Source organism: Anticarsia gemmatalis, chromosome 17, assembly GCF_050436995.1.
Source record: "Anticarsia gemmatalis isolate Benzon Research Colony breed Stoneville strain chromosome 17, ilAntGemm2 primary, whole genome shotgun sequence".
Lineage (NCBI taxonomy): Eukaryota > Metazoa > Arthropoda > Insecta > Lepidoptera > Erebidae > Anticarsia > Anticarsia gemmatalis.
The window spans coordinates 4,453,501-4,479,975 of NC_134761.1; the positions used below are offsets into that span (position 1 = coordinate 4,453,501).

Consider the following 26,475-nt stretch of genomic DNA (forward strand, 5'->3'; position numbering starts at 1 on the left):
GACTTTAGATAAGTTATTATTTGAAAGCTTTTTTAGAATAATTATACAATAATGAGTAAAAAGTGTTTTATTTTAAGAAATTATAACTAATTCATGATAATATATTTGGTCGTATTTTGTTCAGTCGTCTTCAAACTTCTCGTCGACGACTCCGGTTTGGAATGGCGGGTCGCGGACCAAACTCAAAAGTTTGTCGAGCTTTTGTATCTAGAAACAGATATATAACATTAAAATACAAACACAATACACACGATATTAAAATAAAAACTTTATATTTCAGGCAAAAACAAACTACTAACGAAATTACCAAGTGGATAATGGTTGTACTCTAGTGGTGTGAAATAAAGTACACCATTGCGAAAGTTTCCGTATATTAAAAAACAAAAAACTTAAAACAAGTTGTATTGGAACCTAAAAGTTAACTTCAGTAATGATTTATTACCTGCAATGTTCTTTGGTCAATTCCTTGAGCTTTCTTCGGCGGCTTACACATAACTCGCAAATTGGGCGACAACTTCAAAACGTGACAAGTGCCTCTGGAAGTTAAAAATGTACGAAAATTTACCCGAAAAATGTATAAAAAATATCAAAAATAGGTATCCTAAAAAGATGTCCAATCAATGCCCCCAGAGAGATTTGAACTCTCGACCCCTGGTTTACAAGACCAGTGCTCTAACCCCTGAGCTATGGAGGCGATGAGTTGCCAGTCGAAATAATCGATGCGTTACCGCGGCAAGGTCACTAGACAAGGATAACAACACTCCAAGTCGTAATCTGAGTGTGACTAAAGTATTTTCTTACTTATTTATATAAAGGTTAGGTTGAAATTCCTTTGCATAATATTTACAGTTAAAACGGGTTTGGAGATTGACGTCATAGTTGGAACGTTGTTGGTATATTAATCGGCGTTGATAACAGTTGTTTCTTATATTTAGGAGAAACTAACGGCTTTTGGTTAACAAGTAATAAGTATCATATTGCAATTAAATTTTATGATGGAAAGATTTTTGCTGTCCTTTGTCCCTTTAGTAATATTGAATTTTGTACTTAGCTTCGAGTTTTAGAGAGACAATATAAGGACGTTTTTGGATTCTACCGTTGCCTTTTGATGTTCGAAATATTTATGTCTATTTCGCTACTTAAAGCTAGAGCTTATTTAAATATGACGTCATAACTATCATTGTCATTCAAATTGTTAGAAATCTCATTATATCAATGTAAAACAAAACACGTGTTTACGAAAACATTGCACAAAGGCCCTTCGTATAAACAAAGTTAATTAGTCAAACCTATATCTGGATAAATAGCTATGTGTAGATATAGGAATTAGTTTATAATTCTTACTGTTTTACTAGGTACTAAACGTCGTGTAAGCTCTTATTAGTTATAAGTACCTATGACTTTTGTCTTTATCACTCAGATGCAGTTTCAAAATTGATTGAAAGTGACAAAACACTGCACGACGATAAGTAAGTTACTTAGTTGGAGTATAAGGCATGTGTAGTAAATAGGGTCCATACTTAGTATCTCCACAGACTATGACGGGCAGGTTCGCGTTGAAGTCCAGTCTGGTCAGCTTCTTCGTCTTCTTGGAGACCACTGCTTGTATGCAGATCGGTCTGTACTTGTCCACGTTCAAATCGTATACATATACCTAGATAAAGATAAATTATAATTCCAGTTAGTGTTATCAATTCCATAATCAACTTTTGACTGTTATCTAAGTCATGGTGTATGCGGATCATAAGTTCAGTATCTCTAGCTCGATTTCGGGTTGAATAGAGAGTAGAAGGTGGGGTTTTTTGTATTTCTGTGAGAATAAGTAACCTTAGCAGTAATGGAAAGTTTGGTAATATGTTCAATGTATGACTGTAGGCTTGCCGGCTTATGCGCTTGTGGAGTACACACTTTATTTGCAAGGCGAAACGTGGGTGAAGATACTCAACCACGGTGACGTTTCACGACCCTCCTCGACTCTACATACAAAGCTATGATCGTTACTCTTTGTGTCGAGTAACTGTTTATTAAGTTTTTGACAATGCAAAATCGTATTTCGGTTAAATATTGGGCTATAATTTTAAATATAACACTCAACTAACACTAACATAAGACATCGTTCGACCCTTTAGAAAAATGTACTTAAGTACCTACACCTACTTATCTAATATTGTGCCTACTCATTATTTGAACAAATTAGATAAAGTTCAGACAAACAACTTATGTAGATGTTTGTAGAACGTATAATTTGTCGAATGGGGGCGGATATTGAATGAACACCCACTCATTTTGTTTGATGAAAACTCCTCATGACATTTGTTTACATAATTCATGTTGAAAGCGTTTTCGCGTTGGATATTTATTCAGTTGGGTGATATATTAACGTGCTTGGTACAATGAAGGGCTCCATTAAAAACAATATTTTGAGTTTTTACATGTGGGAATTGTGAAAACCTGTTGAAAACAATTTGTGACTGTTTAAAAACATATTAAGTAATTAATGAATGGGTTATTTTACCTTTTAATGACCGATGTCAATATCGTATGTAGTTCTTTCAGATAAGAATAATTTAGATAAAATTAATAGATGTTGCCTAATAACTACATGACAATATATTATATCCCTTTTAAATTCTTTCTAAATATCAGATTTTATTGGCTGTATAATCCATCCACGTTTAAGTTTCAAGAATTCATTAATAAATATAACCGATACTTTAGGGTCTAGGATGTGGGAGGAATACTAAATTATGAACTAACCTTTCCGTCAGCGGTGCAGGCTGCAAATACAGTGCTAGAATACGGTGCCCACTTTACATCGCCCACTGGCGAGCCCAGCTCGAACATGAATAACGGCTCGCTGAACAATGCAATATAAATTAGGTTTAAAGTTATAGACATATTGTTTTATGATGAAAAATAAAGTATGGCATCAATATGAGCTTATGGCATGGGTAGTGGACATGTCTGACGAGGAGTATGAATGTGGGTACACAAAAGATGACTTTAAGGTCTCATGAAATTACAATCAACATCGCGCAAGCACTCAATTTCTGAATTTGTATTAACTATAGACATCAGAGTATTAGTAGAGTAGAGTATCAGACATTAGATAATGAATATTTCAGATGTTATGAGCTTACGGGCAATTACTGTAGTTATTTAAAGGTACAGCAATCGAACGAATTGGAGCAGGGACAAACACAAAATTTTCACTTTCTACCCATTAATAAAACTGCAATACGTACTCTCGGCCATCCTCCCATATCTTGACTCTCCAGTCTCCAGAGCAGGACGCATAGATGCTGTTATTGAAGTAGTTGTAGTTAATCCTATAGACAGGCATGTGGTGCCCTTGTACCGAGCGTACGTAGTTCCTATTGTACTTCAGAGAGCAGGTGTGGATCATGCCGTCTTCAGTGCCTACCATGAAGATCTCTTTCTGCTCTGGGTGGAAGCACATACAGCTGCCACAACCTGAGATAGAAATATGTAAAACCTAAGCTCATGTAAAGCACCAAACATGAATAAAAGTACTGCACGTGAGCGCAGCATACCAGCACAGGCATTAGAAAATGACTGAGAAACTGAACATTTTGGGGAAACGGCAAAGTTTGCTCGAATTAGTGGCCAGTTATGTGATGGTAGTCCATTATGTAAAGATAAATTGATACATCTGATTCCCTAAACGAGTAAGCGAATTTAGCAACACCAGTGAAAGAACCATGTACTAAGTATATAATCAGGCTACACTTACTATTGACAGTGACCATGGTGCCATCAGGACCCGGTATTGGCGGTACATTGGAAGTCAGGGTGATGATGGTGGTAGCTTGCAGTTCACCCGGCATTACCGCCCACTGGACCACTCGGCCGTCGCCAGATATTGAGAAGAAGGACGGCTCTCCATCTATTAAGCGGGCGCCCCAACGTATCTAAGAAGTCAATTAATAGGAAATGATAAAAGATATTTTTGAAATTACGTTTTAGAAGAAAAACTAGGAAAAATGCTGTAACTATCAGCTGTAGGTTTCCATTTCGTAAGCTCTTCATGCTTTAGAAGTGTGGGTTAATGCCTGCTATATCTTAATAAGTTTGCCGGTACTCTTACCTCCCACACGATGTTTGAGTGTTTGTCTCTCACTGAATCAGATTTGTATTGGTACGAAGTTTCCAGTGTCAACTGAGCATTGTATACGCACACGTTTCCGTCGTAAAGTCCTGAGAAAATCAAAACTAGTTGTAATTTCGCATAGAAAAACAGTGAGTGCGAGTAAAATATTATGTTAGTGCGTAATTCGAAAATAGATTAATTATTGCACATAAAGGTACTTACTCCATAAATATTCTTTCTAATGCCTTTTGAAATATTTTATTACGTCAAAACATACTAAAACATTCTTGCAATAACAGCGTAACCTTCTTGGAAATCTGTTTAGCGTCTCGAAGTGTAAAACAAAACAAGAACTGTAGAAACAATTTATGGAAATTTTCTCGTAGTATTTAGTCGTTATTGTTACATACCTATATAGTATATATCTATATACGTACCGACACAAACAAGATAAGGGATTTCTTTGTACACGTCGAGGCAAATGACAGGGGAATCTGTCATGACAGCGTACTCTGGATAGGCAGGGTTTTTGATACTGTAGAGGCACAAACATCCTGTTTTCTGCTGATTTGTAAAGTCCACTAAAAAGAAACGATTAATTGATGTAAAGCTTGCCCTCGCATGTCAGCCTTATTATCTTAGAAGCAATTTATTTTGTACGGAATGAAGATTATCTATGTGTCATTGTTGTCACAGGAGACACAAATCATGAAATCACAAACCGATAAATCAGGAAAACAGAAAACACGCGGAAACTATTTGTGGGGTCACATAAATATTAGTTCCGTGTGGGAATCTTATCTGCGACACGCAATAGTATTTTGGCATTTGGGATTTAATAAAGTCATAAATATAAGAGACTGAAATTCCTATAATACAGTGAAGAGTGCTGGTTTGTGTGATTTTCATGTAGAAAGACCTCCTGCCTCGCTAACGCCATCTACATTAATATTTTAACACAAGTCTCCATTAGTGGTTAATAATTGCAACCTTGGGTAGTTACAGCTACATATAGTTGTAGTTATTTTGAGCTAAACGCCAGTGTTTACGTTTATTTATAAATTCTAGAGCTGGTCATGGCCGACTTTGAGTTTTTAGAGTGACTCATAATTATTAAACGGTCTAATTTAGATACTTTACACGTAAACACACACGTTAAACGGACATTGCTCATAATCATAGAGGAGAACGGGTCTTTCTTCGTAAAGCTAATACTATTATCAATACGCTTGTTAGGTTAGTAAAATGCTTTTTTCAGTTTTCCTTATCGTGTTTGCTACAAAGCGGCGGTTATGCACGTTCTGCATCAAAATGATGCAAGACTTAAAAGCAAATAGTGTCTGTTAAGAATATATATTATAAAGATAATAATATGATAAAAGTTCGTTTTTTCTTATTTAATGTCTATAGAAGGTTACCAGAATCTTGGTAAATAGGTTAAATGAGGAAAATCGAACCCAAACGACAGAATAAAAGATATATAACGTTCAGAATGAATGATTATAAAGATTGTACTTAAAGTTTTATAACGCTTATTAATAAATTCATCACTTTATTTTATATCATAGATATGTCATATATAAATCTTACGCCGTATCGTTTTAACTGTTGCTAGCTCCGGGAATAATAACAAATATTTGTGAGAATTTTCCAGCGTTTATGTATCACTTCAACGGCTACTTTTATAACTATGTATCTACAGTTTGCCGAGTTATGGATCATACTTCAAAGCTTCCCGTTGAATATGTTCTCACAATTAATCTGAGAAGTATTTACTAGGTGGACAAAATACTACATACAATAATAATTGGGTAGTTGCCTGGGTTAACGAAAAATGATTAAACTCGTACTCGTAAAAGGTTCATCTAAAATGTATGGTAGGCTATGTAGCTTTTTTCGTAAATAATATTGAAATTGTAATTATTACAGACTGAAACATTTTATTCGACACTCATTCACACACGTCGTATTTCTATACTAAAATGTGTTTTTGATATTTCATAAAGAGTAGTTGATTAGACTGGTAGGCAACTACCGTATTGTACAACTCCAAGCACCTACGTAAGTCTGTCTCTACATTGTGACAATTTTAAATCTCTAAACCGAAAAGTTACTCTCAAATATTACTTTCTATAAAATATCTGGATATATTATTGATATGTCTCTCCATTCGGACCACAGTATCACAACAACACTCGTATTGTGCAGTTCAACCTTCAACACTGATTGTCCACTAATGCCCACTCTATTGTCGTCGAGTGTCATTCAGTGGCTATTGACTGACCGTTTTTGTCACCCCTATACACAATTGCTTTACTCACACTTGACACCGGGAAACGTTTAGGGGACAAATCGAGCTACAAAACGTGTCTGTTGAGTACATACTGTAAGAGATACTTTCTAGTTTTGTTTATGGTTACAGGAAAATAGGTAAAATGTATCTGTTAGAACGAGTATTATTGAGAATAAGTCCTTTATCGTTTGGATTTAAGATATGTAGACGAATAGCAGACATAAAGTACAAAGGAATTGTAGCTCGAAATATTTACTTATGCTAGAATCAGAAGATTTTCATGACAGGTGGCGCGAGGTGATGGCCTTAATCAGAGTGCTATACGTATTGTTATATTTTTAAAGCATACATGAGACCCTAGCTGATCATAGCATTTGCCTCAAAACTATTTTAACAAGATGGAATTTTGTTTCAATTATACAACAAAGAAAGTAAGTGTTGTTAATATACATGTTTTAAATTCCCAATTTTTACTAAGTTTACAAAAATATAGTATTACTTACATGAGCCGTAAGCCACAGTGAACAGATCTTGGTAGTGTGGGTTCCATTGCACGTCGCAGACGGCGTGGCTGCGCATGGGTTCGAACTGAAACTTCCACAGTGGTAGTAAAGATCCCATTCCTTCGCGGAACTCGTCTGAAGGGTCGTCCCAGTAGCGGTAGTCTTGAGCTGAACAACAAAGTCATAGTTTAGAGGGGACAATCAACGCTTAACAAATTTTAATCTAATCTAAATATGTTAAGAGATCTTAATTTTCATATATTTTTTGAATATGATGGAGGAAACTGCAAGAAATGTAACGCAAATTGATTTCAAAAGCGCGAAGTCACAGAACCTTCGACTAAATCCGGCGATATATTAACGACGCCTAAACTTTACATAAATGTGGGTGTCAAATCTAAACACAAATCTTTTAGGACTTCCGAAGCTCTTCCCACACTGTTTCCGCAATCAAAGAATGAAATAGGCATACCAATATCATCATAAATATTCTGGTTGACGAGTCTCTCGAGGATGGACCAGGCTTCTCTGATACGTTGCGCCAGTTTCTCGTCGTGGATTTGTTGCGCTGACTTCGCATGTTTGGCTGCTTTCTTTCGCATCTAGAGATACCAAACAAATGAGTAAGATGACTGTTACTCCTTGAGGTCCTTCTACTGCTTTGCTACTGGATATTGAAAGCTTTTATATGACTAGACTAGTTAAATTTTATTCTAATCGTCGTTTTCATTGTTCTATCCATCAACTGTTTACTAACCAAAGACAAGCATTATTTATAATTTTATTATTACTTCATTTTCTCTTACCAATAGATAGCAATTTCTACAAAAATCTGTTTGCGATAAATATTTTTTGAGAAAGTTCGTGTTTTCGTGGATCAGGAAATTTCAGATTCATAAATTTTAATAACATTTTCTCGTCACAAAAGACGTGTAGTGAAGATGTAAGCATTATATTACATATTTATTATGCATTTATCATTCTTGACACGCGTGATGATTAAATTGCTTCTCGTAACGTATAGTATGTTATGAAAACCAATTAAGTAATTCTATAGTAATGAGAAAAGGGGATAAACTAACACGATTATCACTTCTATACTAACGAGTAGCTAATACTAATGCCACCAAGAAGTTTCTATTTCAAATGCGTGGAAAAGTCGTTATGACCGATATTGTTAGTACTTCAGATTTGTGCCAGGATTTTTGCGTGAGCTTATACAGAGCGACATTTTTTAAATATTTTTGATTGACGTCAATTTGCAAAGACAACCAAGCGACAATTTCTAATAGTTGTAAGAATATTATTAAAATATTTGACGTCAACCTTTATTATTTCTGTGTAGTTATTTAGTTTCATGCTTCATAATTCTGTTATGTTACTCTAAACAGGAGCTCAACGAACTAGATTTATAATGTAAATATAAACATACACTACAAACGTTATCTACGGCTAGCTTAACATTCGACTACTACTAAACATACTACATCTCATAAACAGTTGTTACTCTTTTAGGTTTCTCCTCTTCCTTCTCTCTCATCTTCTTGGCGTAGTCTTCTTGGTACCAGTCGAATATGACGCACTGTAGCGCCGTGGCTCCGTAGTTGGCCCGCGGCGGCGGGATCGTCTGCGTGTCCACCGACTACACAACACACACGCATCACTATCTTGCTCAAAAGACTATTTGTGTACAAGCGTGCGTACCGAATGCTTGTCTACTTGCGATACATTTATTGACTTTCCATTATAGTGCGGTGTAAATAAGATAATTGAAGTGCTACAACGTGCACGTGAGTACTACCTTAATATTCATGAGTTAAAAAGCTATGTACAAATTTTTCGTAGTGTTAAATTATTTATAATCTACGTTGCATTCCAAAGCTAAATATAAATAGTAAATAGACTGTTGTAAATATATTGTACGTTTAGTGTTCGCCTAAATAATGTGATAATGTGTGTACTACGTATTTTTCGTATATTTGGTAAGTAGAAGCTGATATATAATGTTTGATTAATGATAAAGTTAATTACTTTTCTCTATACATACGTCGCGGGAAACGTAAAACACAAAAGGGTATTATTAGTATAGAAATATATTACATAATATATTTATTACACATAAATTTACCTATTGATGTGTTTCATAATATGGTATGATACTTATATGATAATATATTATGGATGGGGAAGTCGTAGTATGTTAAATGTTTTGTAAAAGTTGTACAGTATGGTGCTATACACTGCTAGAACAGACAGAAAGAGCGTTATTTACAGCGAGAATTAAAAGGGGACAGTATGTACAAGATTTACCTTATTGGACACATCAAAAGCTTAAAAAGTGAGACGTTAGAAAAAAGAATATGACACATAAAAATTTTAAATCAGTGAAAAGACAAAAAAACATTTTTTTTCTTTTTTTTCACTCTACATAAGGAAAAATTCAGGCAGCCATCGTCAGCATAATCCAGAAAACTGTAAGATCTACCAAATTAACACACATTTATTGCAATACACAGAAACAATCGGATATCAGTTTGAACTAAATGATAACACAGCGTTTGCTAACACCAAAGTAAATGCGTATATTTACAGTGAGAACAAACATTTTGTCATGTCATCATCATCTTCTTAATGAGATGGACCAAGGCCATTATCTGTTTAACTTCTAGAAAACTGTAGAAGTTTAAGCTCTTCTTAGCCCATTATGGGAATTAATAGGCCTCCATACTCTTAACGCCGCTTTATATAGCTACGTTCAATCTTTCACCACGTAGTTTGGTTTGCGTACTTAGTATTCGAAACTTTTGGCAACAGACTGCATTCGCACTAAAAACAACGTAGTAAAACATCAGGAGCTTACTACGTCACTATAACGATCTTCTTTTGTCAAAGTCCTTTGTAATACAGTCGATATCTATAAAAATATGATTAATAGATATAAATAAGGAAAACTGACTCGTCTAGGGAAGTTGTAGGTGAGAGCAGCACGTTCGCAGAAGTTGAATTGGTTGGCCAATTTTTTCACTCTCGGTTTAATTGCGAATTCACTCTTAGCAGCAGTAGCAGGGGTTTCCTCTGCAAAACAAATGGCACATTTTGTAGAAATTTATTACTTAAATTTTAATATGAATTCCTATTTCCTTCGGTCAAGGCATCACACGTGAACAATGGACCGATTTCGCTAATTCGTTTTTTAATGTGATGAAATCTGAAAGATTTTGGAAAGAAAGATAGTATAAGGACGAAATGCGAGCGCAGCCTTAGCTAGACTCTGATATAGATCGTTGATAAACCTTCATAGTTTAGGAGCGTCTAAAAATAAATCTACAATTTCACGCACTAGTAAAGCCAATTCAATTTCCTATAAAGGTATTTCTTGTAAAACTTTACATAATTTTCCGATTACAAAGCGGTTACAAAGTTTATCCGCCTCCGGTAGAGTTTAATTTTAGAACTATTTGAGAATTATTGCATAACGTATACAGGTGATTCCTCTATGGCCTAGGTGATAGTGTTTAGAAGTTATTATAATGAGGTCTCGGGTAAGATTCCTGGGTTGAACAAAGTACTATTGGTCTTTTCTAATTTATAATAAAATACTTTTATTTTTACTATAACTAAACTTTTTAATGGCGAAGCGTGAGTGTATTGTATACACTTGCGCGCCTTTGGGTATAATGAGCGTGTTATGTATGTCTATGTGTGAGCTCAAAACGCTCAGGGGAAAACAAGGAAGACTGGTCTCCCACCATATAGGTTACATAGCATGGTAAAGAGAGAGAGGGAAGGTATGCTCACTTTCTTCAGGCTCAGCTTCTTCGCCACCTTCACCGGCGCCTCCTTCTTCACCAACTTCTTTAGGTTCTCCTTCTGGTTTCTCTGCTTCTGCATCTTCTTCTGGAGGTTTCTCCTTCTCTTCTTCGGCAACTGCGTCCTCTGATAAACAATATTTAAACGATAAATGAGAGGTTGTTGAACATCTTATTATGTAATACATATGTAAATAAATAAATAAATGTAAGTCATGTGATTCCAAACTTAGCAGAGCTAGTACAATAGTACCTAGATAACTGATTAACATATCTAAACATTTCTAAATAAATACTTATATACTTAGATAAATTTAGATCCAGACTCAAGACAGATACTCGTGCACACACACAGATATTTGTCCTATATAAGCCAAAATTACTTCGTAACGTAACAAAAACTTGTCAGGCCTAAAAAACTAGTAAATTTTGCTAACACTTGATCTCTATTTGTTGTGCGTAGGCCTACGAAAATATAGGACGTGAGCTTCAAAGATCCACCGCTGTAATTGCACAATGTCATGACATGAAAATCAATCGCGCATACAACTTGTTCGTTTAGACAGCCTTTTGTATAGATAAGAATCGAATCGTGCAAAAATATACATTCATCGAATAATATCCATAAATAGCACAGAAAGTGTAAGTCGATGCAATGTTTTATCAATCGACTTGGAGTTCTATAAATATTCAGTATTGAATAGATTTTCGGGTCAAAAAGCTAAGGTTACCAAAGGCAGGCTGTGTACCATCTTTACGATGGATATCATTCATTCTAAAGAATGTAGATTGAAGATACTATCAAGTATCGAGAGATGGCTTTTGATAATAATTACCTAAAAATTTTAAGCTATAAAAACTGTGACGAAAATTCAATAAAATTCAGAGGTCTTTATTGCATAGATTTGGATCACTGAAACTAAAACCATACAAAAAACAAGCATTACGAGTTATACTCGGATCATTGTAGACGTTTGATCTATATATAATAACCAAAATAATCATAGAAATGGGACAATGTGTAAGTCCGATGATAATAATATGACGTAATTCGTTCGTTTGCAATGCCTACATACCTATAGTAATCCTAACTTCCAGTATCAGAACTCAACATTTTAAATAGAAAAAGTAACATATCCTGTCGACCCTTAGCCTATAAACAAAGGAAATAGTTCTATTTATAAGACACGTGGTTTTGGTGCGTCAATATTAATATTTGAACAACATCTACCTAGCTATTGATATTATTATATTATGTATGTACTATGAGCACATTGAACACGACACGCAACGTCGAGTAGATCTACGTTTTGTTTTCGTCGTTCGTATAATATGTAGAATGTGGATATTTTATTCTAGGTTAACTTATGTTTATACACTTTAAATTATCCAAGGATGTGTAATAAATATCCGCCTGGACGATTTTTTTCATAATGCTTTCTTTTATGGTTATAAAATCTAGCTCGTACACATTGACTAGAAACAACTGGGGAATTGTTTTTTTCCATTTTATAATTTATTGCGGACTGTTATGACAAAATTTGTGAAAGTTAACGAAATAGGACGTGTAGGTACTTCTAGTATACGAGCTATACATCGTTTAAATATTCTGGGTCTGTGTATATGTTACCTTCTGGTTTTGCGTCGTCTGCTGGTGGTGCCTCTGGTTCTGGTTCCTCCTCCTCTTCTTCCTCAGCGGCTGACTTCTTGACCTTAGCCCGTTTCGGTCCCGCGTCATCGAAACCAACCATACCTAATGATAAATTATAAAAAATATACACTGTTGTTCCAATACCAAAACGAAGATATTTTTACCTTTTGGAATCAAGAACATCTAAGCCTTAAAATCTAAGACATAAAACCTTAATTCGGGACTAAGCTACAGTGTTCCATGTTTTTAAGAATAAAGAATCTAGCGTCTATCAAAAACAGTAGAACAGCAGCACCTGGTTCAATAAAGTGATTCAAGAAAACAACTATATTTAAACATTATCAATCAGACAAAAAATTGAGAAGAGATACTCACCATAACCAGCAGCAATTTGAGCCCTAGCCTCCTCAGAGTCCTTACGAATAGCGGTGCCTTGGAATACGTACAACGGATACGCTTTCCCGAACGTCGGCTTTGGCTTCACCACAAACCTGCCCTGGCCGTAATGATACGCCACTTCATCAGCCACCCACGAAGGATTGATCGTTGACAGAATACGTCCCACTTCCTCTTCCAGATCCTAAAGAAATCAACTATTGAAAAACACACGTGATACCAGCCCAAATGTCTGTTGCTTGACTTGATTGTATAGTTTGTGACCGCACATGCGCGCACTATACAAGGTTCACGTAAATTTTAAACACAACGTTTCGTACATACTGTCTGGTTAAAAAATATATGTTTCATAAAATCTTACAGCATCTGGAACTTCTTCTTGGTCATCAGGTTTAAGTAGCGTGCGCGGCTTGAGCCAGTCAAGTGCACCCTCCTCCTCGTTTAAATTAGCGCGCGACTTGTTCTGCGCTTCCTTCTGCTAAATAACACAATAAATAACATAACAGTTAACACACGACATGTCTAACATTTACAATACAACGTTACGTACATCTAAGCACTGCAGTGTTTTGTTCACAAGCACTTTCTCTTCAGTGATATTAAGAGCGCGTTTTATCATAGCCTTCAACATTTTGATTAAATATTTTTTGACTTATTCCAGGAATAAAGAAATACGCAAGCACGCAAGCGATGTCTGACAGCAAATGAAACACTGCTTAGTTTTCTAAGCGTTTGGGAACTCGGAGCGGATTTACGAGTAAATATTCTAGAGACATTTGCATATTGTTTGATAGGTCTTTATTGGGGACGATCATGTAATTCGACTATAAATAATTCGAGGCACTTTTAGTTAAGCGAAGCAAGCGTAAACAAACGATTAAACCATTGCGTGCCCGAAGCATGCTGGATTGTATCTTTATTCACAATAATTTGTGGTAAGCCCTGGGGTTTATGGTTCACGGAAAGTTCTGCGTTGATTGTACTTACGTCGACATCATCATCTTCCGTCTCGGAAGACGACGTACTCATAGTGTGTGTTTTATTATCTTTAACTTGATGAAAAAATCGACCACAACAAAGGAAATAAAAATGAATACTGCAGTGTCTTTATGGCGAGTAGTTCGCACCGGTACCAAATGAACTTTGACCGACAAATGAACTGCATAGTTAGCCGTGGTTGCTAATGTACCTATTTCAGTACTAGCTTACAAGCAACGCTGTGCAAAAGATTGATATCGAGCGAACTTTATTTGTCTGTAATTGCATCACGCGAAATATGCAGTTGCTTTTTACAACACAATTTGTACATAATATTAATAAGCAATGATTCATTATTTTCATTAATACATTTTACTTAAAACCCGATTTCTTTTTAGAAATTTCAGATATTTTTATGACCTAAACAATAAGCTTCTGTTACAAAATATAACGTAGTAGTATATTAACCTAATCCAGAAGATAATACTTACTATAATAATAGGGGTTTTAATTTAAAATCAGTTGTCAGTTAAAAAGTGAATCGTAGAAATGACTCAAAGTAGGGCATCATGGCATGACAACACAACACGCAGACCTAAACAATAAAAAAACAACTACGACTCATTTCTCGGACTAATAGAATTTTAATTCACCTATAACTATTAAGAACTATATGAAAATCTGTATATATGTATGTTCTGCTAAATAAGATCGATTAAAGTTATGAGAATGACGCTGTGAAACAATGAAACATCAAGATTCTTTGGTCAAAAGATTTGTCACACTGCTATGTAAATAATTCTTCTTAAGAGCAGATTAAATTCGAATAATAAGCATGAGGCTTTCCCTAGCTATAATAATTTATATAGCTAATCTTCAGGATATAAACGTTTTCGCCTCAAGCGCCCATAAACTAACCTTATGGCCCATAATATTCCCAAGCTCGTTTAATTTTGAAATTGTTTACAATGTTTCAACATGTAAAATATGGTTTACGGTGGACGGCCATGCTTCATCTTTACCTATATCTATAAATACAACTCGTAAAGTATTTATAGTATCGTTCACATATTTATAGTCTATCTCATGGCCATTTTTTGGTATGTCAACATGTTAGACCTTATTTTAGGAACGAATTTCATTTCGCAGTTTCGTATTCCATCATTGAAATCGATTTATGCTAGCTTACTCTCTTCTTTTTCACTCAATTTTTTACAATATATTGAGGATAATTCATGTAGATTAGAATTTAGATTTATCTTGCATATAAATCTTAATAATTTATAATTTAAATTTCAAAAGCAGTGTCGTGCTGTCGGTACAAAGTTAGTAAATGACTTCCCAAGCTGGGCGTGTCACCAAATTCTAATTAGTCCCCGTGTCTGGCATTAGCTAGCACTGGAGGTGGGCTGGCGAGGGCTTGCGACAATGCCACCGAACATTAGTGCCCGCAGTCGCCTTGTCTAAGCTCGCCAACTACATAAAACTTTAAACAGAGTTATGTAAGTATATTTTTAATTACTGTTAAATATGATTATTTACGTCAATTATTTTGCTCTGGGGTTTTATAGTTATATATTTTCTTTCTGTTAAAAATCAGGCTTTATCCCGTAATGGTCAAGTACGGCTACGGATATGTATTGTAAAACCCTGTTCAATATTTGCCAATTGTATACTTCTGGATAGGTACCTAAGTTGTATTTTTCTACTGATTATATATATGGATATTTGTTTTTCTAATAGCTATACAAATGTACATATTTTTACTGCTTGGTGTACAGTACCTTAGTTCGTTATGTTTTTATAGTGTTCTTTGAGCGGAGTAGTACAAAACTACAAAGATTTAGGGGCTAGATAGAGGCAGGTTAAGACTTGTGACGTCATATGAACAAGTGAACATACCCGGGTTTTATACGGCAGTAAAACGGTTGTTTTGTGATGTTAGATACAAGTATTTTGTATTAAAATATTATTGGTGTTAGATAATTTTGATAGATAAACAATCTTGTTATTGACAGCTATTTAGTTATTTTAAAACGAAATACTACGAGCTTAACAAGGTATATTAATCTATTGGTTACATAGGTCGCTGACACTTTTATACTTATTTATAATCATCTATTTAATCAAATATAGTTAATGGAACATAATTTTTGGTTCTAGTAGTTACCTACTTAAGTCGAGAAAGACGTGGGCTCTACGATATAGCTTAGATTTATTTTCACAAAATGTTTTCTTTATTAATACAAATACTTTTTCCATTCAGAATCAAGTTAGTTTTTTTACATTACATTATCACTTGACAATTATAAAATTTCGCTACGACTTTTCTTGGTTGAAATCGAAATCTGATGAATAGGATAAAAATCCCTTCATAGCAAAATGTACAACAAGCAAAATGAGCACGGCACTTAAAATGTACAAATCGCATAATGTGCAAATAGCAAAAAGAGCAAATCGCATAATGTACAATACGCATAATGTGCAATACTTAAAATGAACACTATACGCAAAACGAGCAAAAAGCAAAATGTACATAATACTGTTAGGGCATGTTTACAAGACCCCGTGGAGATTTTTTTCTTTGATCGTTAGTATCCTAAAATCGGCGGGGTTTGTTCTATATACATACATAAAATAAATAATAATAATAATAATTCCTGAGGCGTGGTACGAAATCCTTGAATCATCGCCAAATAGCAACGCAATGAGAGCCTTTAGACTCTACTTCGAACGGACTTGGTATCCCAAGTTTAACCCAAAGATTCTAAGCTGTGCCAACCAACGACACCGAACAACTAATCCTGTTGAAGGTTGGCACAGGCGTTTGAATGCCAAAATTTCGAAAAAGATAAGTTTAATGTTTTTCATTTATAAATTAAAAAAAGAAGCTATGTTCAGTGATAATAAATTTAAAAAAAGCATATTTGTGCCGGCAATGAAAAATAGGAGAAAAGCAGACATCGTCTTTGATAAAAAGTATAAAAAAATACTAAACAGTTTGCATATTAAAAGTATTTCCGTTAAGCAATTTCTTCTACAGATGATATATACAAGACTTGCATTTTAGTTTGTTTTCTTTTAAGTTTAAATAAATAATATAATTTCAACAGAATTAGTTGTGCTGCTGTAATGTTCTATGAATCCAACAAACCCCAAACTAAGAAACGGCAGTAAGTGGTTAGTGTGAACGAAGGCGACTATGTACATTTTGCTTTTTGCTCGTTTTGCGTATAGTGTTTATTTTAAGTATTGCACATTATGCGTATTGTACATTATGCGATTTGCTCTTTTTGCTATTTGCACATTATGCGATTTGTACATTTTAAGTGCCGTGCTCATTTTGCTTGTTGTACATTTTGCTATGAAGGGATAAAAATTATTATAAAAATATTTCTGCGCGGGATAACTTTGACCTTTGCCGCCCACGGTTCAAATGAAATTATTTTGCCAGCGTAGGTTGTGGGACAGAAATAGTAGTAGCTCTTACTAGTTTTGCGCTTTTAAATGTCATATCACTAGGTTATATAGGGTTATAGCGGGTACGAGTATTACATCTGCATTTTCTTATTTTATTTTGTCATATATTGATACAAAAGGAATGAAAAAAGAAAGAATTTAGTTGAAAAATTATCACCGAGTATTCATGAATAAATAAAATTTGATGAGAGAAATATGTTTTGATACTTTAAACTACAATTTTTTCGTTGAAACAAAAGAAAAACGACTTATGCTTCAAGACAGCTTATGACGAAATGCCTTGATCCATTATAGTATTGTTTATTATTAATACACATTACACAATATTAATGTTGTATTTTTTATTATTATATTGTTTTTTTTTTTCAAATCGCTCTTTGATATTACCTGCCTACACTTAAAACTTAAACTTATACATTTAATAAAAATGGCAACATGGATCTGCCAGAATCTGGCAATGGAAAAATCGGCCGTTCAGCTCAGATTAGCTTTACGCGTTTTCAATATTTTCATTTGTGTTTTACATACATAAATAATATTCGGATCTATTCATCAAGAATAGAGCTCAGTATACAACGACAATATGAAATGGCTTTGTAATATAACCATCGTAAATGTTCCCTACATTGGAGTTCTACATCTATTTCCAGTTCCAAATTCGAAACCATAATTCAATTCGTCGAGAAACCGATCCAAAAATTATAAACAGTAATGAACATAAAGTTTTATGGTTTGTATTTCCGTAGTGCACATTGCGTGATGGACATGAAATGATGATGTTCGATCGATGAGACAGTATCGTTGATAGCTGGATAGCCGTTATCGTGATAACAAACAGTTCTAATAATCGGAATCGTTAATTAGGAGGAAGCCCCCCAGTAGTGCCGCGTTCGTTGTTTGAACCTCATGTCGTTCGGAAACTGTTAGTGATTTTTTTCCTTTTTTACTTTCGAAAGGATTGTTTTTGATTTCGAGGTAGGTATCGACAAGTAATATATTTATTTTATTTTTCACATAGAAATAGCTGTGGACAATATTAATTTTATTTTATTAAGGGACATGCGAGAGATGCTTCTAGATTTGTTGCGTATAAAAATATCCTGCTATTTATAAGCATCAAAGCTAGTTTTGATTTCTTTGTGAATATTTCGAGACAATTTTATAGTGTGGGACTGTTGGTTGTCTATTTTCGCTCAGTTACCTAATTTAAAATATAGGAGATTTTATTTTTATTAATTTATATTTTGAATTTTTTTTGTTTTAAACCATTTAGAATACTTACCATTTAAAGCATTACAGTGCTTAGAGCCTTAGAGCTATAAAGATATTACTACAATTTGAATGTATACTGTCATTATTTACATATAGATAGAGCTATTAATACTAGCGCATACATTTCCGCTTATATTACGCGTAAAACCGCATGGCACATGAATATAAGACGTATGTAGAGAGTTTACGAGTGTTTACTCTAAGCTACGGTTGTAAGCATTGCTCATTTAGCGTTAACAGCAATTTTGCAATTCCTACCTCACGATAATAGCGAAGCTCGGGAACGATCTTACATAGACTGGGTCACAAGTAAGCGTGCAATGGACGTACACAGTATGGATATTGTTACACAAATAAATTCTCTATTCAAGAACGTGAAGGAGTGATGTGTGCTTTACAACACAATATGTTCAATGAGCGCCAACGGCAAGCATATCGTCCAATATTGGAGCCAAGTGTTACGCCTAACTTGGACATAACACTTCGATATGTTTCGACCGTTGGCCGACGGACACAGACGACGCCAATGTTGGCTAAGACGGACACAAACACACAAGGTCGTATATACAATGGATTGACGCACACGCATGCTAAGTCCTAAGGACTATTACTCACTCTCAACCGCTTTAGTAGTAATCCTATAGACTTCTCCTTGGACTTACTCCGCCAGAGTTCTGGCAATTTCTTTTTCATCCCTTTCGGGCTATGCGTCTAGATCAGACAGTAACACTTTATTATAAACCATCAATAATGACTGAGTTTGAATGAAAAGTTTATTATGTTTAGTAAAAAATATGCCTGTACCTGTATTTCGGTAGGTTTTGATTATGTTGCGTGGTGTCTGATATGATGTTAGTTTGAATATGTTGAATAAATACTTACGTAGAAATTCTGTAAAAAATCATGTGAACACAATCATACTTGCTCCTGTCATACAAATTACACTGTGACCTTTGCATACAATTGAAATGTTCCCAATGTAGAGCTTGAAGAGTAATGTAGAATACGTACTTTTGTCGTTGTTTGATTACAAATGGAAGCACAGTATAGGAAGACGTTTAAATAATCCACGTAAAAAGTTTGATGGTGTCTTATTTTATTAGCCGAGTTCATTATAATATAACTCAATGTCTGATATTAAGAACTTTTAAAAGTAAGTAGATTTTTGTAACAAAATTTATAAAAGTGAATTAAGGGCTACTTGCACCGAAAGTTATAACACGTCACTAAAAGTTTCACTAAAGATGTTATTGATCCTACAGCGAGACATGGTCGCTTGGGAATTTAAACGCTTTTAGAAGAAAATGTGAAAGGTGCTGATAAAATTGGCCTCGAGGTCGAGGGAGGAAAATAGTAAGCGAAGATTTGCTTCTATTTTACAGTAGTTTAAACGTACATCTATGAATTAATATTCATTCGGCATTGAACTAAATTCGTCGGGTCTAAGATCGCTTCGGTTCAGATAAGCTTCTATAAACTATTATTTGACATGTAAATCAGTGTTGAACGCGAGTAATGTACAGTATTACGATTGTACAGTCGTGAATACCTGCTGAATAGATACATGCTTAGATTTTTTGAGTCGAGTGTTTGATCGATGTTGCTAGTAAACTTGCGTCTTACATAATAACACTATTACAACCAATTATATGTTATTTATTATGATTTTTTCCCACTTCTATGTAATGTATTTCGTATCTGTTTTATCGCAAATACGATCAGTAAACTGTAATTTAGAATTTACAAACTAACACAAGTTTTTGTAATAACAAGTTCGTGTCATCAAAACTTATTGAATGTCGTGTGTAATATATTGCAACTTACCTTTTTTGGCGGCATTTTAACGTGATTTAACTAAATAAATACATTAAACGATTGATTAAATACAATAACTGTTTTTAGAAAAATCTTTTGATACGTTGAAAAAGTTTGACAATTTCGTAAATAAATTTGACATTGGTGTGTGTGAGGTGGGGGTGCGCGCGCAGGGTCCCGTTGTCATGGCGACGGGGCGGAGAGCCCCCCGGGATCGTGGGCTGGTCGGTGCCGAGCTGCAGTACTGTGTAGCTCTCAACTCCATACTGTTTGCTCCCACCGCGTTCATCCGCACCCCGGCCTCCATCACACAAATCTTTTGGTAAATATGCGCATTATTATTATAACTACTCATAGTATCAACAATTTATTAATTGACATACAAAATTGGTCTCATAAATCTTACTTAAGTAGCGTGTGTAACGATCTGAGCTCCTTCCAATTAGAGTAATGATTTGAGTGTAACATCGTTTCGTAGGTTTCATTAACAACGTGTTGAATTCTGCGACAATTATCTTTAGATTGTTTATTAAAATTCATTTCGAAAACGTCTACTGAAAATGAATAGTGGTCAAGTGCGCAGCGCTGTTTGCAATGCGTATGTATGTTCAGGGAAATATCAATACATGTAGTAGGTACATACCTAGAGAACTATAATTGTAGCCTAGGTTTTAACTAAAGCTAGCTTTGAATCTACGTTATTTTGGCTGCATTTGACCTATCTGCATTCATCTACAGATTTAGTTACCTATACGATTTCCGCTTCTCCAAATTGTTTTGATCAAAATCCAATAAGTGATTTGTGTGGCCGGATCGCTTTGTTTGCGTATGAAATATATTATCATATCTTGATAAGTTTGCTTTCCAATTCATATTTGATACGTGTTTGTGTTACGTAGGTTTATCTATGACGTAGTTTATAATATTAGACAGTTACTGTATGGTGTAGGATTCTCAAATTGTTAATAACGCTATTTAGTTTACAGATGCGTATTGATTCTCTCTTTCTTTGTCGGGTTTTTCGTATTTCATAAGAGCTGTTTTTTTAGGAATTATATAGTATATTATGTTTAATTAAATATGAAATGTGCTCTTTCCGACATTGCGCATTCAATGATACATCTTGTTTTATTTTTACGCAATCAATTCTGCTGTTGGAGGCTTTTGTTGATCACTTCGGAACAACAATGTGGAAAAAAAACAAGACAAAAATATTTATTTTTTAAATTTTCCTCTTAAATCAAGTGTAACGATATAGTACGCTAACGCAAAGACATAGCGTTTGTTTGATGTTCATCAACTGAAATTAATTTGCTTGAAATAAAAGCTACATACAATCGTTCTTATCTTTTAATTTGTTCTTGGAGCTCAAGATCAACATGATAGTTGTGTTCTGGATTAGAAATTTATATGTGTTCGTCAGTCAGGTAAACTGGAGAACGTAGGATTCCTAAGGAAAGTTGACATAGGGTAACCAAGAGGGTCAACATCATGTTTTTCAGAGCGAAAACTTGTTGTCCTACTAAACGTGGGATAAGGACAAGAAAAAGAAGTGTAAGTTAAAAATCTTCTCTTTATTTTCCAGTTTGACTTGAGGTTGTGAGTAAATCAATCAAGCTGGCGGCGGTGGCTCCCCCTCAAGGCGTATGGCCTGTGGACTTGTTGCAGTATGCCCCTGAGGTGCCCCCTCTCCAACCCTGGAACGAGGACAGCGGCATCAGCAGCGATGACACTGTCGAACGTATGCGACGACTAGGACAGGTGAATATCTATACTAATATTATAAAGCTGAAGAGTTTGTTTGTTTGTTTGTTTGAACGCGCTAATCAGGAACTACTGGTCCGATTTGAAAAATTCTTTCAGAGTTAAATAGCCTATTTATCAAGGAAGATTATAGGCTATATACCATCACGCTACGACCAATAGGAGCGGAGTAGCAACGAAAAACGGCGCGGGTCAGCTAGTACTTTATACAGAGTTATTGTTATAGCGAACTACGTTTTTTTTAAAGACATTTGTTTAAACACTTACATAGGAACAAGTATAGTGATAGGATGATAATTGTACGACTTCATTTCGTAATTCACTATTCGTCGCAGCTCCAGCAGCGCACTTTATGTTCGATCTATCGAATTTAAAAAGGGAAAAATTGCAACCTCAGATCTTAATAATAATAATAAATAAATTTAACCCATTACTGTCCCACTGCTGGGCAAGGGTCTCCTCCCGTAATGAGGGAGGGGTTAGGCCTTGAGTCCACCACGCTGGCCAAGTGCGGGTTGGGGACTTTGCATGCCCTCAATAAATGTATTAAACAAATTTTTAGGCATGCAAGGTTTCCTCACGATGTTTTCCTTCACCGTTGGAGCATGTGACAATTATTTCTAATACACACATAACTTCGAAAAGTCATTGGTGTGTTGCCTTGGGTTCGAACCTGCGACCACTTGCGTGGGAGGTGTCAACTTATACCACTCGGCTATCACTGCTCTTTTTCACCTCAGATCTTATTGAGATCATAATATGACGAACATTTGTAGTTCTCTTAACCATTTTTTATTTACTGTTTTCAGTCGAGCGGTGAAGTCAGCAGGAATACTAGTGATGAGAATCTGCCCAAGGTGCAGGTCAGTACAATAGATAAAAGTCATATGATAGCTACGTATTTTATCGGCCTCCCTATTTCCGTAATGTACCGATATCTAATATGGTTTGCAACAAGAAATTCATAAACAGAAATATGCAACACTTTGATAGTTTAGGGAATTATATTTAACAGCTGTTTCGATCGATGATCCCGATTAAATATTAGTATTTTTAGGTGTATGTATTTAGTAGGTGTAAAAAATTTAGATGTATTACATCTCAATGCCTTCAAAACGATGTCTGTAAAACACAATGAAAAATACTTCAAACTCCATAATTTATTGTTACAGTTCGTACATTTAACTCTCGATAAGGTGGTTGTGGGTAAACGAGTTTATCCGAAAAGACCGCCTATAGACTTACCCATGGAGGCCCAGGCCTCCTCCGAATCTGATCGCGCTTCACCGCCTCTATACGAAGTGGAACTGACCGCCTCCGACGAAGACGACGATGCATCAGTCCTAGAGCTGGTCATACCGATGCAGTCATCACGGTATCAGAGAGTACCAACTTCCTCGCCGAAGAAATCTAAGCCAAAGAAGGTTAAAAGGTATCTTTGCAGCCTAATGTGCTGCGGACGTGCCCGTAAGTAAGTTAGTATTGTTGTAAAATTGTAAGTAATTTATATGTAATACGAAACGACTGTTAGAGTGATCATGTATTATGTTTGAATACATTTGATAATCTATCTATCACGTATCTCAGTTGACAACTATTTGAAAGCCATTGCTGTACATTGTTTTCTCCCTTAGATTTTAGTTATTAACACGTGTCGTCATCGCAGCAATGTACTGCGTAGTGACCATCAATTTGACGCACCGTAGTTGTCAACTGAGATACGTGATATGCATACACGTATGGTCAATGCAAATGTAGAGTCCTTCTCTCAATTTTAGTACAAATTATTTTGTTAGAAACGCATTTTGAACAGTTCTAGGGTGGTCAAGTAAAACTTGCTACTTAGTGGACCGAATATTTCAAATTTCGGATATAACCGCTACAAGTTATGCTACAAGTCACAACAATCAAATGCAATGCATGATCACTTTAATTCTAGTTTCGTATAAAAAATGAAAAATAAAGTTTTAAATGTTACAGTTAGGATTAGTTAAGTAAGATAAACGTTTCAATTCTTAATGTAATTAATGTGTAGGTTTAATACATCGTTTGATTTAAAAGCACAATGTTAGTGACGATTATTTTAATTTAAGAAATCGTGGCCATAATGTTGTAACATTTTTTTTGTTATTGATTTCTTTTCATACTGTCTTACTTACGAACGTCGTGTAAGCTATGATTAAACAGCGGTTGTGACATTCAATTAATTTCGTCTGAGTTAGATTGGAATCGAAATCGAATATGAGTGAAAAAAACCCTGTTTTGGTAATTAGAACTTACACTGACTATAGGTAAGACAGCCATGAGAAAGAAGAAAGACTAAAGTATTACTGAATCGAAATGGAGTTTTATTGTCTCATAAAAACTGGTACAATTTAAATGTATTGCCAAAAAGTTGTGATTTTAATTAATCGACGATGTCAATTTACAGCCGTTAATTTTACTGTTTCAATGAGTGAGAATATTTTGGTCAATTAAGTAATTTCGAGGAAAAAGTTGTTGAAATCTTCATTTTATTAGGATTTGTGTAGCTTTTGTATTTAATATGAAAAAGGCTTAATAAGAGTGTAGGCTAATTGTTAAGAACAAAATAAAGAAGTTCATTTTTTGTCATAACTAGTTGATTTTTTGCGCCAGTTTTTTACAAATTTAATACTGTGTCGCGTTAATGGATCCATGTATGTATAGATTGTTTAGTATTACGATAATTTAGCAATATTGTAACAAATTATTTAATACCTACTATGTGAATATTTAGGTTTCTACGGCCTATATCTAAATAATAATTATTTGAATCCTATTTTATTTTGTTATACTAGCTCTATGTTTTAAATAGAAGAAGTCCTTGCCATTTATAGTCCAGTTTTAATCATGGCATAAGACTGATGAATATAATGTGTGGCCAATTGATGTAAACATGTATCTCTAGGTTCATGTTTAAAAAAATTTGAACGTTTGCTTTTGTTAGATATATATTTTTATATTTTAGGCTCAAAAGAATTAAAAAAGATAATTAAATAAGATTTTTGGAAATACAACGTTTTTTATCATGGTTTAGCGTTCTCGACTTCTAAGCTAAGGCCTAATCCTTTTCTTTGAAATAAAATATTTTTGTTTTACGTTGAATGTTATAAATGTTCTTTACCCGTATATTATGTTATTCAGCTTTGGATCTAATGATATTTTCAATAAACTTTTTTATTATCTTATATTTTAATAAATTGTTTTACAGCGGGATAGAACTTAGCTAACATAAATTAAAAAAAAAATGCGATTGACGATGATTCCCTTTATATATTAAATTACCTTTTCTTTCGAGCTTACATATACGATTTTATACTAGTATTATTTACATTGATTTTTAAGTGTAAGTGGTTACACTCTGTAAGTATTAGCGGTTAATATTAAGATTATCCAAAGAGGACTCTACACCGCAAGTACATTTTAATAAACAATTATAATGTTTGGACTGTAAAATGAAAGGAATCATCATAAGTAATTACGAACGGATTTTCTAAAGATTGTGTATCGTTTAGAAAAGCTTCAATTTAATTTTAAAGAATAATAATAATATGTTTACTAGGAACAGTAAAACTGCAAGATGATTTATGGTATTGTATTTATCATTAAATGTAACATTGGTTTGTAACTTTGGAATGTAATGTTGTAAAAAGTCTGCGGTGAAAGAGCTCCCTAAGGCTTGCTACACAAATATTCGGTTCCGCAGTATTTATCGAACAACAAAACTGAATCGACTCACTTGTTCAGCTAGTGCTGATCGGGTTCGGTATACATTTGGTTTTGCCGCTCGGCTAGACCGATTATTGCCGAACGGAATTTGTGTGTAGCAAGCCTCACTCTCGCTTATAAGATAACGAGAAACATTGTAATTATAAGTGATTATATTTCAAAAGATAACAGTTTATCTATGTGGGTAGTTGAACTATCCGTGTCAAATAAATGAATTGATGAGAAACGTGTTTTATTCCGCCATTTATATTCATGAATACTGAAACTAGCTGTTAGATTAGATTATCTACTGCTGTAGGTGGTTTAATAATAGCATCAGCGTTTACGGGGTTAGTTCAAGGTTCTTGAGTAAGGTGGGTAAGGCGTTACTGTTGGGAAATGACGCTACTTGGGTGGTTGTGAATGAGAATTTTTGCGTGTGGATGAATGCTTGTTACTATTTTTTGTTTGTTTTGTTTTTAAATTAGAACTGAAGTGTGAAGTGTCAGTGTCAAGTCAACTGGTTACGTATGTGAATTCATACAACGTAATCACACAGCTTTTTTACATGAAAGCTTTGCCAAGCCAGTAAGGTTGAAATGTTTAAATAGTTCTAGTATATCTGTTTGCCTGACTTCCGGAGAAATATTCTTGGATGAATGAAAATGACAAAA

At 34.6% G+C, this 26,475-nt stretch overlaps 2 protein-coding genes and 1 non-coding gene across 6 annotated transcripts; 1 reads left to right on the plus strand and 2 right to left on the minus strand.

The window, feature by feature from the left end:
- Position 1: 1 nt before the first annotated feature.
- Positions 2-20,457, minus strand: LOC142979981 (dynein intermediate chain 2, ciliary). 2 transcript variants are annotated; one of them, XM_076125232.1, is made up of 17 exons: positions 20,318-20,457; positions 13,125-13,241; positions 12,743-12,947; positions 12,347-12,469; positions 10,706-10,843; positions 9,864-9,982; positions 8,415-8,549; positions 7,380-7,509; positions 6,908-7,075; positions 4,549-4,692; positions 4,109-4,218; positions 3,755-3,932; positions 3,246-3,474; positions 2,758-2,857; positions 1,521-1,654; positions 443-536; positions 2-207 (listed from the first exon to the last, which is right to left on the minus strand). In XM_076125232.1, exons 1-17 carry the CDS (start codon positions 20,330-20,332, stop codon positions 121-123), a joined length of 2,226 nt encoding a protein of 741 aa, XP_075981347.1. In that variant the 5' UTR covers positions 20,333-20,457; the 3' UTR covers positions 2-120. The 2 variants fall into 2 exon arrangements, with proteins under 2 accessions (XP_075981347.1, XP_075981346.1); XM_076125231.1 differs by lacking the exon at positions 20,318-20,457 and adding an exon at positions 13,314-13,470 and having other exon boundaries at positions 13,125-13,238.
- Positions 622-694, minus strand: TRNAT-UGU (transfer RNA threonine (anticodon UGU)). Its single transcript has one exon. It is a non-coding gene; the product is annotated as a tRNA-Thr (tRNA).
- Positions 8,479-26,048, plus strand: LOC142979985 (uncharacterized). Of its 3 annotated transcripts, XM_076125236.1 has the most exons (5): positions 8,479-8,697; positions 20,464-20,630; positions 21,894-22,069; positions 22,882-22,935; positions 23,245-26,048. In XM_076125236.1, the coding sequence occupies exons 3-5, from the start codon at positions 22,052-22,054 to the stop codon at positions 23,545-23,547; spliced, it is 375 nt and encodes a 124-aa protein (XP_075981351.1). In that variant the 5' UTR covers positions 8,479-8,697; positions 20,464-20,630; positions 21,894-22,051; the 3' UTR covers positions 23,548-26,048. The 3 variants fall into 3 exon arrangements, with proteins under 3 accessions (XP_075981351.1, XP_075981350.1, XP_075981352.1); XM_076125235.1 differs by lacking the exon at positions 20,464-20,630; XM_076125237.1 differs by lacking the exons at positions 8,479-8,697; positions 20,464-20,630 and adding an exon at positions 8,751-8,889.
- Positions 26,049-26,475: the final 427 nt, after the last annotated feature.

What these genes read in the sequence shown, in the direction of transcription:
- LOC142979981 (XM_076125231.1), bottom strand. Translation starts at nt 13,394, where the DNA reads ATGTTGAAGGCTATGATAAAACGCGCTCTTAATATCACTGAAGAGAAA. An exon ending in AAGAGGAGAAACCTAAAAGA is followed by an intron (nt 7,510 to 8,414) that starts GTAACAACTGTT and finishes TGGTATCTCTAG; the next exon opens with ATGCGAAAGAAAGCAGCCAA. An exon ending in CACCATGGTCACTGTCAATA is followed by an intron (nt 3,475 to 3,754) that starts GTAAGTGTAGCC and finishes TTTCTATCTCAG; the next exon opens with GTTGTGGCAGCTGTATGTGC.
- LOC142979985 (XM_076125236.1), top strand. An exon ending in AGAATCTGCCCAAGGTGCAG is followed by an intron (nt 22,936 to 23,244) that starts GTCAGTACAATA and finishes TTATTGTTACAG; the next exon opens with TTCGTACATTTAACTCTCGA.